Raw genomic sequence first — 15000 nt, forward strand, 5'->3', positions numbered from 1 at the left:
GGTGAAATGCTCTATCTATAGGGATAAATTCTTAAAGAAACATAAAAGATTTCCCTGATTCCCTATCTATGGAAGAATTCCTTGAAGAAACATAACAGATTTCCCTGAATTTCCCTGAGGTTAAATGCCCTATCTAGGGATAAATTCCTTAAAGAAACATAATAGATTCCCCTGATTTTCCCTGAGATTCAAAATTCCTTATCTAGGGATAAATTCTTAAAGGAACATAACAAATATCCCTGATTTTCCCTGAGGTTAAAATTTCCTATTTAGGGACAAATTCTTTAGAGAGGGACCCATGCCTCTTGATTACTCTATGCAAGATAAAAAAGATTGCAATCCTAGTTAATACAAGTTGGTTAATATTTCTATCAACAAAATTGAAAAAAATGCACAATTTTTATCAATAAAGTAAACCAATTTGCTTATATAGTGGGAAAAAATTCTAGTTGACTGTTTGTAAATATGTCTATTAACAAAATTAAACAATAAAATTACATAGGTTTTATTAATTGATATGAACAACTTGCTAATAGCATTGATGAAAACTGTGACAAATTCTAGTTAATTAAGTTGGCAAATGTGTTTATTAACCAAATTAAATAATAAGAATTACAATGGTTTTATTAATGAATATAAACAATTTGCTAATAGGATTGATTAAAATATTAACAAAATAAACCGATTTTTTCTATCATCTTAAGAATATGGTCCTAAAGAAGCTGTAAATGTTTATTAACAGAATTAAGTGATAAAATTACACAGGTGTTATTTATTAATAAAAACAACTTGCTAATGAAATTGATTAAAATATTAGCAAAATAAATTTTTTTTATTTGGTCTTAAAGAAGCTGTAAATAGTTTGGCATTTAATGGAAAGTCTATCGTAAAGTCAAAGACAAATATTTGAATAGAAAAGTTTCACTCAATTCCTCTTCGAAAGCACAAATTTTTTCATTTCTTAAAAGCCTTTGAGAATTGATTTATTGACAATGAAAAAAAAAAACTAGACGAAAAAAAGAAAAAGCAAAAAATCTTCTGCTCAAAAGTGCGAAACGAAAATTCGCGTTTTTTTTTTTTCACATAAATTCATCGAGAGAAAACAACAAGGCAAGTGTTGTTCTTCCTAGAATTTCTAGGAGCTAAAGAATCAAGAATCTCTAATTGATTGTTGGATTATATGATCAAATAATAGATAAGGATTAATTAGGTTAAACTTAAAGTCATTAGCATGTCATCAAGCATGTCTTGTGTGTTTGTATTTACACACACACGCGCGCGCGCGAGTGCACACACACACACACACAACATATATATATATATATATATATATATATATATATATATATATATATATATATATATACATGATAAGTATACAAAAATATTGTAAGTATGAATACTAATAGTATATACTACTGTGGTTACTTATTTATTTGTTTAATTGTATGACATCCGTATGACTAAATGTATTTCCTGAATGCCTGCACGAATAAATACTATCATTCATAACACTTAAGCATGTTTGAAAGCATAAAATGTTAATGAAACAATATACAATAAATTATTACAATCTAAAATCCATCTGGTTTCTCTAGCATTCAAAAATGCTTCGAGATCACTTAGACCTTTCGACCCTTTCACAGAACTGAAAAAAAGGCGAAGGAAAAAAAAATGTGCGAATTTGAAAAATTGCAAATTCCTTTCTCTCTCAGAATAGACCAATGACAGACGCCTTTCGAATTCGTTATGGCAAATAAAATCTTATAAAAAAAAGAGCATGGCGGTTTCTTGTTTTTTATTCATGGTTAAAAAAAAAAGTCTTCTGAGAGTGCTACGCAAATAAAGGGAAGAGAACTTGAGAAAAAATTATAAGATAATAAATAATAAATAACAGATAAAAATAATATAAGGTAATATATAGTAAATCGCTATTTAGTTGATGTTAAAAAAGTTTGAAAAGATATTTTTTTTTTCTGAGATTGATACGCACATGAAGTGAAGAGAAAGTGAGAAAATAATAATAAATCTATTATCATCATCGTTATTTACTTGATGGTAATCCAAAACCTCTTAGGTATTACTTGAAACACGAGAAACTGATAAATATCGATTGATATTTATTCATGTCGTAATTTACATGTTTTATTACTCAACAAATAAACAATATTTCTTACCTGCAAATCATATCTGTTTACGTCTGTTATCTGAAAAAAAATTTGATACAATATCTGGATTAAATAAGTAGAGCCCATTATTATTATTATTATTATTATTATTATTATTATTATTATTATTATTATTATTATTATTATTATTATTATTATTATTATTATTTTTATAATAATAATAACAATAATAATAATAATAACAATAATAATAATAATAATAATAATAATAAATATTATTATTATTATTATTATTATTATTATTATTATTATTATTATTATTAAAACCCTAGTTGGAGAGGCAAGATGCTATAAGTCCAAGGGCTCTAAAAGGAGAAAATAGCCTAGTGAGGAAAGGAAACAAGGAAATAAATAAACTACAAGAGAATAATAAACAATCAAAATAAAATATTTTAAGAACAGTAACACCATTAAATTAGATATTTCGTATATAAACTATAAAAACTTAAAAAAAAGAAAAAAAACAAGAGGAAGAGAAATAAGATACAACAGCATGCCCAAGTGTACCCTCAAGCAAGAGAACTCTAATCCAATACAGTGGAAGGCCATGGTACAGAGGCTTTGGCACTACCCAAGACTAGAGAACAATGGATTGATTTTGGAGTGTCCTTCTCCTAGAAGAACTGCAAATAAACAATATTTCTCACCTACAAATCATATCTGCTTATATTTGTTATCTGAAAGAAATCATTATGATATCTGGATTGATTAAGAAGAGCACTTTTTATAAGATAAAAAATTTCTCACCTACAGATTATATCTGCTTATATATGTTATCTAAAAATTATTTAAAGCAATATCTGGATTCAAGAGAGCTATTTTTTTTATATAAGATTAATTCAAAACGTATTCATCATCCTCATCATTATCATCTCCTCCAACGCCTATTGACGGAAAGGGCCTCGGTTAGTTTTTGCCAGTCGTCTCTATTTTCAGGTTTCAAATCAATACTTCTCCATTCATCTCCCACTTCATGTTTCATAGTCCTCAGCCATCTAGGTCTGGGTCTTCCAAAACGTATTATGAAATTAAATGATCTAGGTTTCGACTTCTAAACTTCGTAACCTTAAAGATTTAAGGTTTAAAGGCCACTCATGATAATGCCCTAGAGACTAACGATATATACATATAATCATCTCCTAAGCCCCCTTTCCACCCAAGCTAGGAACAGGGAGAGTCAGGCAATGGCTGCTGATGACTCAGCAAGAGACTTATAGGCTCCTCCAAACCACCCGCCATCCTAAGGTCACAAGGATGGTGAGGTTGCAGCGACAAAAGGAACTAACGAGTTTGAGCCCGACTCGAAAATCAGTCTGGCGATCACTAGGCAAGGACGTTACCAATAGGCCACGTATTCATAACAGAAAATTAAAATACGTGACATAAAAGGTTCAGTTGGATGCAGGAATTCCTGGCACACCCCACTTTGGGGAAGTGTACCCTGTCACGCACTTACTGTGCTGAGAGCTCTTATGCGTAAACCTCAACAACTCTGCCATCTATCCCTATGCTATCTGTTTGATTACGCGACGGGCAGTAAGGGTATGATAGGATGTGCTTCCTCAGAGCAAGGTTTACCGAGAAATCCTGTTTCCAACTGTACAGGAGAATAGAACGCATTATTTCGTAACCAAAGCTTATCTATACTAGAGGGGACACTCAATAGAGCGCAGACCTCCGCCGCGGCAGCTTATTTCTCGATCTTTTCCTCGACTGTGACCTTGACCTTTGACCTTAACAAGTATTAATTGGCATGGATTTTTTACCCTCAAATATGAACCAAGTTTGAAGGCTCTGTAACAACGATGTCCAAACTTATGACCTATTACTTGAATTGGGCATTTTGCTTAACCGTGACCTTGACCTTTGACCTTGACATTCCAAAACTTAATAATTTCCAGCCTTTTACATAACAGTTAATCCCAGCAAATTTTATTACTCAAGGATTACAATTGTGGACAGGAATCTGTCCTCAAACAAACAAACACTCACACAAAAAAACACACAAACAGGGGCGAACACAAACTCCTTCGAAATTTGTTGGCGGAGGTAATAGCCATAACAGAAAACTCTATTTGTTTCCACATTTTTTTTATCTTAAGAAACTTTTCATTTCAAGAAATAAAAGATATAAAAGAAATAATCATTTTAATTCAAATGAAAAGATGTCATGATTATATGTCCAACTTTCCACACATCTTAAAAAATAAGAAAAAAATGTAAGTAAGAAGTTTGACCTAAGTTCCATTTCTGATTGACCTTTTAAAATGATACGGTATCAACAGTTCGAGATGGTTGGTTTCCTCTCTCTCTCTCTCTCTCTCTCTCTCTCTCTCTCTCTCTCTCTCTCTCTCTCTCTCTCTCTCTCTCTCTCTCTGAATGAGAAAAAGTAATTTCTCTCTCTACACATAAACAGGATTACTTAAAAATAAATTGATTGCACATACACAATCTCTCTCTCTCTCTCTCTCTCTCTCTCTCTCTCTCTCTCTCTCTCTCTCTCTCTGATTTTGCATTGAATGATGAAAAGTAATTTCACTCTCTACTCATAAACAGGGTTACTTAACAAAAATTACACACATAAACTCTCTCTCTCTCTCTCTCTCTCTCTCTCTCTCTCTCTCTCTCTCTAAGATCTTGCATTGAATGATGAAAAATAATTTCTCTCTACTCATAAACAGGGTTACTTAACAAAAATTACACATACACAATCTCTCTCTCTCTCTCTCTCTCTCTCTCTCTCTCTCTCTCTCTCTCTCGCTTAGTTTTTAAATTATCAAATATTCAGGAAAATGTATGATTTATGGGCATTCAATCTGACTATATACATATCAATTTAACAAGTAATCTAGAAGATATGTATACGTACATGTCCTAAGATATACCAATTCATACTAACATCAAATGCATGCACAAATACCAGAAGGCCTTTCAAAAATATATATAAAAAGAAGTTTTTGAGTCCGTGGGAATTTCAATGTAACTTTCTTCCTTTCTCTGAGTTCATCTCCTTCGTGCGTAAAATATGAAAAATAATTCAAATTTTTTCATGATTTTAGAAATATCAGCTTATGTTAAAAGTTTATTTTTTTGTGTGATTCTAATGAGAAAACACGAAAAAAAATATTTATATTTATGATGTGAATTGCAATGTAGATAGTTTCTTTATTTTCTAATATTTGTTTTATCTTCATTTATAGATATTTGAAAAGAATAAATCACAGTCACATACACAAAGATACACACACACATATACATATACCCTATATATACTTATATTGTATATAAACACACTCACATATATATATATATCTATCTATCTATCTATCTATATATATATATATATATATATATATATATAATTATGCATACAGTATATACATATACATATATATACTGTATTTATATAAAAACATACAGTATATATATATATATATATATATATCATATACATTTATATATTTATATATACATATATATATATATATATATATACTTTATATAAATACATACAGTATAAATATATCTATCTATCTATCTATCTATCTATATATATATATATATATATATACTTTATATAAATACATACAGTATAAATATATCTATCTATCTATCTATATATATATATATATATATATATATATATATATATATACATACAGTATATATATATATAGATATATATATATATATATATATACATATATATATATATACTTTATATAAATACATACAGTATATATATATATATATATATATACATATATATATATATATATATATATACTGTATATACAGTATATGACAGCATTCTTGTTTATTCCATTAAGTTTTTCCTCTTCATCTACAATCCCTCTTGTGCAAATTTCAAAATCTGAAAGAATACTTCAAAAGAAAACCTTAGGAGAGGAGGGCATTCACCTCTTCTTTATGACGGCTCTCCTCCAACGAAGAGAAAGGTCAATCAAGAATGACCGGAGATAATTAGCCCCTTTACGGGCATGGCTGCCTTTAATTACTGTGGGCATCGGGGTTCGAGGACTTAACAGTGTCGTGATACTTTTATTTATTCGCCAGACTCACATGGAAAAAGGTGGGCTTGGTAAATTGCATATTGCTGAGTCATGAGACTGTTCCCAGGGTTTGATGGGGATACCTTGACGTGGTGAAAGGTTTTGCGTATCGGCATGGGCAGGAAATCTCCACTAGATAGGGCCAACCATACTTGAATGGTTTGCTGTGAACGATCAGATAAAGGGGTGCTGATGAAAATAGGCTAGAACCTAACACAGGAATTAGATACCTTAACTTGTTGGAAGGTTTTGCGTATCTCCATGGTCAGGAACTAGATAGGGCCACCCATACTAGGCAGGTTTGCTGTGAGCAATCAGATAAAAAATCTCCCACCATCACCAATCCGTAGTGGCTAGCGTGGTGATGAAAACAGGCTAGAACCTAACACAGGAAATAGATACCTTAACTTGTTGGAAGGTTTTGCTTATCGCCATGGTCAGGAACTAGAAGGGCCACCACCCATACTAGGCAGGTTTGCTGTGATCGATCAGATAAAAAATCTCCCACCATCACCAATCCGAAGTGGCTAGAGTGGAGATGAAAACAGGCTAAAACCTACACAGGAATTAGATACCTTAACTTGTTGGAAGGTTTTGCGTATCGCCATGGTCAGGAAAGCTCCACTAGACACGGCCGCCCATACTAGGCTGGTTTGCTGTGAGCGATCAGATAAAAATCTCCCACCATCACCAATCCGAATTGGCTAGAGTGGAGATGAAAACAGGCTAAAACCTACACAGGAATTAGATACCTTAACTTGTTGGAAGGTTTTGCGTATCGCCATGGTCAGGAAAGCTCCACTAGACACGGCCGCCCATACTAGGCTGGTTTGCTGTGAGCAATCAGATAAAAAATCTCCCACCATCACCAATCCGAAGTGGCTAGAGTGGAGATGAAAACAGGCTAAAACCTACACAGGAATTAGATACCTTAACTTGTTGGAAGGTTTTGCGTATCGCCATGGTCAGGAAAGCTCCACTAGACACGGCCGCCCATACTAGGCTGGTTTGCTGTGAGCGATCAGATAAAAATCTCCCACCATCACCAATCCGAAGTGGCTAGAGTGGAGATGAAAACAGGCTAAAACCTACACAGGAATTAGATACCTTAACTTGTTGGAAGGTTTTGCGTATCGCCATGGTCAGGAAAGCTCCACTAGACACGGCCGCCCATACTAGGCTGGTTTGCTGTGAGCAATCAGATAAAAAATCTCCCACCATCACCAATCCGAAGTGGCTAGAGTGGAGATGAAAACAGGCTAAAACCTACACAGGAATTAGATACCTTAACTTGTTGGAAGGTTTTGCGTATCGCCATGGTCAGGAAAGCTCCACTAGACACGGCCGCCCATACTAGGCTGGTTTGCTGTGAGCGATCAGATAAAAATCTCCCACCATCACCAATCCGCAGTGACCAGCGAGGGGATGAAAACCGGCAAAACCCAAATATGGATTGACATGTCTGAGGCCTTTGTCCGGCAGTGAACTAGAAACGGCTGCATATGTTGTTTTACATATAAAAAGACTTATATTGCAATTTAAACTTTTATATTTAATTTGACTTCATATGATTTATTACTAAAATTATTTTTTCAATAATAATAATAATAATAATAATAATAATAATAATAATAATAATAATAATAATAACTTTCACTACCTGGCTAGCAATATCTCTCTCTCTCTCTCTCTCTCTCTTTAGAAAGGGAGAATCTGGTCAACTGTATTACCTCACAAAAGCACATTACGCTATCAAGTTCCAAAGTTTAAGGTCCGAGAGAACTCTAAAGAGAACCAAATGCAAGTCACATCTATGAACTCTGGGAAAGCAGGCAATCAAATAAGTAAGAAATACGAAAGGGAAAAAAATAAGGCAAAAAATATTAATTCTAAAAAGATTAATAAAATTGGTAAACTTTGTGAGCAGTGAATGGCCGAATGAAAAGTCATCGTAGGGGCGTTTTTGGCCTTTCAATGGATTCGTTTTTATTATTTTTTCAAGTGAGTTAATTGTCTCTCTCTCTCTCTCTCTCTCTCTCTCTCTCTGACCATGCACTGAATAATGACAAGTATTTTCTCCCTATATATTAACAGGATTGCGTAAAAGTTGTACATACATGCTCTCTCTCTCTCTCTCTCTCTCTCTCTCTCTCTCTCTCTCTCTCTCTCTCTCTCTCTCTCTCTCATAACAAAAGCGTATAAACACTTTTACCCTCATTCATCAGAGAGAGGAAAAGAAAGACAAGAAAAGATTTTAGAACAATATCACTGATTTTTTAAACCCAAGAAAAAAAAAAAAACTGGTGCGTGGACGAAATGCTTCAGAAATTCTTATTGAAGTTATTTTATGTTTTATATAGATTAGTGTCTTAAAAAAAAAAACTTAAGAAGCAATATACAAAATTGGCTGTAGGCAGTTTGATATACTTTCGAATTTATCGTTAAAACCAGATATATTTTCTTATTTTTAGAGATAATATCAGTCACAGATGTGTTCTGAGGAGAAAAAAAAATTCTTCCAGCTACGTCCGACGGGGGAGGCAACTCGATGCTCTAACCTAACCTAGGATGAGTTAGTGGCCTATTTGTAACGTCCTTGCTTGGTGATCGCCAGACTGGGGTTCGAGTTCCGCTCAAACTCGTAAGTTTCTTTGGTCGCTGCAACCTCACCATCCTTGTAAGCTAAGGATGGGGGATTTGGGGGACCCTGTAGGTCTATCTGCTGAGTCATCAGCAGCCATTGCCTTGCCCTACCTGGTCCTAGATTGGTTGGAGAGGGGGCTTGGGCCCTGATCATATGTATATATGGTCATTCTCTAGGGCATTGACCTGCTTGATAGGGCAATGTCACTGCCTTGCCTCTGCCATTCATGAGCGGTTTTTAAACCTTTACAGTGTCACCGACCAAACTGAAGAAGAAAGTAAGCCTGCATACCTTTGAAAAGGGAATAGTTTATAGGCTATAATTTTCAGGGAAAACAGAGGATGGGAGAGAAATCTAGAACATAATGTTCCGTTTATTCGTTTAAATATTTATTAATGATACTATTTCTTTTAGATATTTTTTTTTACTTACCCACAACTTTCTTTTACGGTTTAGAGTCAATTTTGCCATATCACTTCTCCCATTTCTACCCAGTCATTTTCATCTAGTAATTTTTTTTTTTTTTGTGTCTTCTCAATCATCTTACTAATATTTTTTTTCTAATCATGGCTTGAAATTTCTTTAGAAAATGTAGGCCTAAGGCTAAATGTCACTGTAAGAATATAGGCTTTTCTATAATCTTAACAGACTTACTATTCTAAATCGAATTTTTTTTTTTTTTTTATAAAATGTAAGCCTAAGACTAAATGAAACTGAATAAATATAGGCTTTTCAATAACCTTACTAGGCCTATATTCTAAATCATAGTTTGAAATTTCTTTACGAAGTATAGGCCTAAGGCTAAGTGACGCCGAATAAATATAAATGAGAGATCTCTTTGAGTATGGGAAATGAGTGGGTCTATACTTAATTAAATCGGGCCTTAGTTCGAATTCTCGACGGTGAAAAGAGATATTACTTTACCCCACTTTCAACTGATATCCACAAGGCACTAGAAAAGTTGGAAAACTCAGGCCTACATGGCTGAAGAGTATGAAGCGCAAAGTAGGAGATGATGAATGGAGAAGTATTGATTTAAAAGCTCAAGATAGAGACGACTGGCGAAATCTAACCGAGGCCCTTTGCGTTAATAGGCGGAGGAGATGATGATGATGATGATTTTATGTTACGCATTTTGATAGATTTAAGAACAATCATAAGATTACATTTATAAAATCTTTTTTTATGTGTGTGCGTGTGAATATGAAGTAATCTCTTAATTACTAACACTAACTCCAGTAAATGTAATTGATATAGGATTTGAAGTAACTCTATATTCCGTTCAAAAGAGATTATTATAAATCATTGCTCTCTTTATGGGAAATCTATCTGTTATATAGGATTATCTTTTTATTCTATTTCATCCTTTAGTTATATATATATATATATATATATATATATATATATATATATATATATATATATACTAACACACACATATATATATATATATATATATATATATATATATATATATATATATATATGCATATATACACACACACACACACACACACATATATATATATATATATATATATATATATATATATATATATTATAGCTAATAAGAAATGCTATAGATAAGAAAATATAACCAAACAAATAAAATCAACGATAAATTTGCAATAACAAAATAGGCAACAATTAATGTCACATAATTTATTCATCAACATCCCCAGATGAGTCAAATATTTTCTTAGTAACCTCAGTATTATGAAAATCAATGTTCCGTTAATGGTTAAATTATATCAGACTCATACATAGAGTAATATACATATTTTAATTGACCTTTCACTCAAGTACATATCTTCTTTCCCACCGTTATCCCTACATTAAGGGGTCGGTTGCCTGATGCGCCCTCTTCAATGCGTTCTATCAAAGGCACCCTCTTCCACTAAACTTCTCTCCATATAATCCTTCACCCTATCTCAGTATTTAATTCTCTGCCTTCCTCTCGATCTTCTCCCCCTTACATGTTCCTCCCAAGTCTTCCTCACTCCCTCCCCACCATCCTTCCTCAACACAGTTAAACATTGTTCGTTCGTTTTAGATTTCCTTGCCGTATGCAAGACAAGAGCCCATGTCTTGCTTACGACGTGGAAATCTAAAACGAACGAACAATAAGTTAAATATGACGCCATTAGATCTCCCTTCCCGCAACTCCACCACGAAAACAATCACTGTTTTGAAAATCTCCCTCTCTAGTACTTACCTTTATCATCCAAATGGCTCCATCAAACCTTCTCAAGCCGTAATGGTGAAACCGGAAGAGGAAATTGTAGATGACTGACTTGGGTAGACGGATTTTGATATTTTCGTTGACGTCTTTAATCAGGGATAGTGAAATTTAGTTAGGAATATCTCCGTAATTCATACATAAGTAGTCAAATATATCGGAATATTCTGTTTTGAGCTTATATATAACCTCATATATATTGAGAAACTAAGAATATGTTTAATAAGGCTCGAGAAACTAAGAATATGTTGCTACCTTGAGCAACTCGATCATCCTTTCTTGCAGGATTTGTTTACAATCAGATGGGCGTCAGAGACGCCATCTATTGAGAGCGCCAGCAACTACACATTGAGACGTCGCCTTTTGAGCGCATCAATTCAAAATATATCTTATACTCGGCATAATAGTAATTTATGTTTCTCTCTTGAAGAATCATTCATTATGGAAAATTTAATTCCTTTCAAGTGTACACACAAACGCAACATATACATACATACAGTTTATATATATATATATATATATATATATATATATATATATATATATATATATATATATATATATATATATATATATATATATATATATATATATATATATATGTGCGTGTGTGTGTAAACATCCCCTGAAAGCTATATCTCTCACAGTACCCACAAAGGGTTTATATGCTAATGGCATTAGACGTTTCTTTCCTGTGGGTTATTTGAAAAACCGGGCAGACTTTAGATTCTTTTGCTGTTCACACATGAATCAGTAAAACGTATTATCGATAATTAATTGTACATAATTGATGTAGGGATATGAGAAAGCTGATTATAAACTCAAGTTTATTTAACAAGTAGGCCTACCGTGTAGGGAAGAGAAATAATTACTATATAACAATAACAATAACAGTATGTAAAGGAAATAGAAGAATGAGGTGGACATAAATAACAAGATATAAACAAATAATAACAAAGAAGTATCACAGACACAAGAAAATGTAAAATATAATCTAACTAAAGCAAAAATCCAGTTAAAATTAAAAAAAAAATTCACCCATAAGCCAATTGTGGACAAACTGTTACGTAAGTAGGCATCGTCACTACGACAGTCGTGTGTTTTGGTACGTAATGCTTCTTGTACTTCGTATGGTACGTGTACTGTGTCGACGTGACGTAAGTCGGTTGGAAGACGGTCGTGATCTCCGTCTTGTACGCGACCTGCGTCAAGTAGATCGTATCGTATGCCGTATCTGTGACGTATTTCAGTACGTAGTTAGTCTCAGTGACGTACTCGTTGAAATACGACGTCTTGTATTTCGTCTTGTAGCCTAGGATCTTCTCCACCCCCGTCTCGTAGTGCGTAGTTGTGACGTATTTAGAGATGTACTTCGTGTCGAATTCCGTGTTGTAGATGGTCTTGTACAGAGGCTGGGGGATCGTGTTGGCGATGAACTCCGTCCTGTAGATTGTTTCGTAGTACGGAACCTGGAAGAAGGAGGCATCAATTAGGATGGTTTGGCAAAGGAGGAATTAATTAGGATGGTTTGCAATGGAGGAATTAATTAGGATGGTTTGACATAGAGGGAATTAATAAGGATTAGTTTGACCAAGGAGGAATTAATTAGGATGGTTTGGGAAAGGAGGAATCAACGAGGATGGTTTACAAAGGAGGAATTAATGAGGATGGTTTGACAAAGGAGGAATTAAGTAGGATGCTTTGGGAAAGGAGGAATCAACGAGGATGGTTTACAAAGGAGGAATTAATGAGGATGGTTTGACAAAGGAGGAATTAAGTAGGATGCTTTGGGAAAGGAGGAATTAACGAGGATGGTTTACAAAGGAGGAATTAATGAGGATGGTTTGACAAAGGAGGAATTATTTAGGATGGTTTAGCAAAGGAGAAATTAATGAGGATGATTTAACAAAGGAGGAAATAATTAGGATGGTTTGGCAAAGGGGGAATTAATTAGGATGGCTTGGCAAAGGAGGAATTTATGAGGATGGTTTGGCAAAAGAGGAATTAATTAGGATGGTTGGGCAAAGAAGGAATTAATTAAGATGGTTTGGCAAAGGAGAAATGACTTAGGATTGTTGGGCAAAGAAGGAATTAATTAAGATGGTTTGGCAAAAGGAGGCGTTAGTTAGGATGGTTTGGCAAGGAGAAATTTGTGAAACAAGGAAAAAAAATGGATGGTGTCGTAAAGTAGAAATATAAGAAACTGGTAAAAGACGTTAAGATTTGTTGTCTTTTTCAACCAATTTTTAATTAATTCAAGGGTTGCTCAATTATCTGCTCATATTATCAAAATGGAATAGCAGCTTTGAAAAATTACTTTCATGTATAAAAAATTTTTCTAGAGAAGGATTATATTGACTATAAGAAAATCAATTGAATAAACTTATTGGTTTCAATAAGAGGAGCCTTTGGGTTTGTTTGGACAAAATGTCAAACAACAATTTACAAGGTAAACATATACAAGACCACCACCAAAGATAAGGTTCCCACGTAACCTAACATAGGAGTCGTATCCTTATCTATTTACCTACGGGGGGCGGTTGCTAAGTCCCCTGCAATCCCTCCTTATACTAATGTATTCGTAATTTCTGTCACAACGAAATACATTAACAATCCCACTTCTTCTAAATGGGGAAACAGACAATTACACCACCTAACCTAACCTAGAGATGTATCCTTACCTACTTACCTACCGAAGGGCTACATCCCTTGCCATCCCTCCTTACACTACTGTATTCGTATAGCTTACCCTGTCCCAACGAAATACATTAACAATGCCACTTATTCTAAATACGGTTATCTGTCGCAAGACAAAATGACCCCTACACTTGGCCCTATCCCTAAGCTTTGGTTGGTACACAATAGAGTACTTGAGTTACCCATCTATAAGCGAGTAGGGGATAGTTAAGATCTCTAACTTTATCTTTGTCTGTCCCCCCTGTTGAGTCTGTTCTCTTCTTTCTCAGTCGGGATAGACGTCAGTGACAGGGATAGTTGTAAAGGCAGGTAACTCATAATCAATCAATCCATTCTCAATCAGATTTGGCTATGAATATTTAGAATTCCAGGGTAGATTATTATCGTCATTTCCGTTTTCTTTGTGTTTTTTTTTTTATTTCTCTTTGAAAATGTATTTATTCTTTTATTTTCTACCATGGTGATCAGAATGAAGATAATATAAATAGTTTTTAGATAACTCTAATTTTGATAACTTTTTCACATGCTTCATTAGTTCAAATATCCTATGTGCACTTAAGCAGGGATAGACATCAACAGGACCATACAAATCATCACCTCCCCCCCCACCTCTCTCTCTCTCTCTCTCTCTCTCTCTCTCTCTCTCTCTCTCTCTCTCTCTCTCTCTCAGTTTATTAGCACAAGATTTATAGATCTGTTAGAGTACATGTCATAAAGGTTAATCAATGCTTCAGAAGGTTATTTTGTTTTGAGAAAATAGTCATTGGGCGAGCATTTTTCAAGAAAATACTCCAAAGGTTGACAGACTAAGAACATAGACTTAGGTTGAGGCAAGTTTAAACAACAGTCCAAGAAAGGGCCAATTTTATGAAAAAAATCTTAGAGAGAGGCAATTATGCCTTATAATCAGTTTATTATTCATTATGAAAAAGTAAAGATTGAACGTACGTGTTCTAATTGGGTCGTGTATTCTGTGATGTAGTTCGTGTAGGTCGGGCAGTAAGCACCGGGCACTTGTAACCCATACCCAGCGTACTCTTGGGCACGGACTGAGGTGAGACCCAAAATGGTCCATGCCAAAATGGCTGTCTTCCAACCACCCATTTCTGAAAATGTTAATTGAATGATTTTAGAGTAATTTCTACTTTATGGTAAATA

At 33.9% G+C, this 15000-nt stretch overlaps 2 protein-coding genes across 3 annotated transcripts in view; both read right to left on the minus strand.

Annotated features, from left to right (window-relative positions):
• LOC137658200 (uncharacterized) overlaps positions 1-11349 on the minus strand; it is a 17444-nt gene extending 6095 nt beyond the window's left edge. The window contains exon 1 of the mRNA XM_068392878.1: positions 11122-11349. Coding sequence (XP_068248979.1) covers positions 11122-11130 — 9 coding nt within the window. The 5' untranslated portion in view covers positions 11131-11349. The remainder of the gene's footprint in view (positions 1-11121) is intronic.
• A 776-nt stretch (positions 11350-12125) lies between these two features.
• Positions 12126-15000, minus strand: part of LOC137658201 (uncharacterized) — a 4323-nt gene continuing 1448 nt past the window's right edge. For both annotated transcript variants that reach the window (XM_068392879.1, XM_068392880.1), the window contains exons 2-3: positions 14791-14948; positions 12126-12614 (exon numbers count right to left, since the gene is read on the minus strand). In XM_068392879.1, the coding sequence (XP_068248980.1) occupies positions 12180-12614; positions 14791-14946 (591 nt within the window). In that variant the 5' untranslated portion in view covers positions 14947-14948 and the 3' untranslated portion in view covers positions 12126-12179. The remainder of the gene's footprint in view (positions 12615-14790; positions 14949-15000) is intronic.

The sequence above is a fragment of the Palaemon carinicauda genome, chromosome 19, assembly GCF_036898095.1.
Source record: "Palaemon carinicauda isolate YSFRI2023 chromosome 19, ASM3689809v2, whole genome shotgun sequence".
Lineage (NCBI taxonomy): Eukaryota > Metazoa > Arthropoda > Malacostraca > Decapoda > Palaemonidae > Palaemon > Palaemon carinicauda.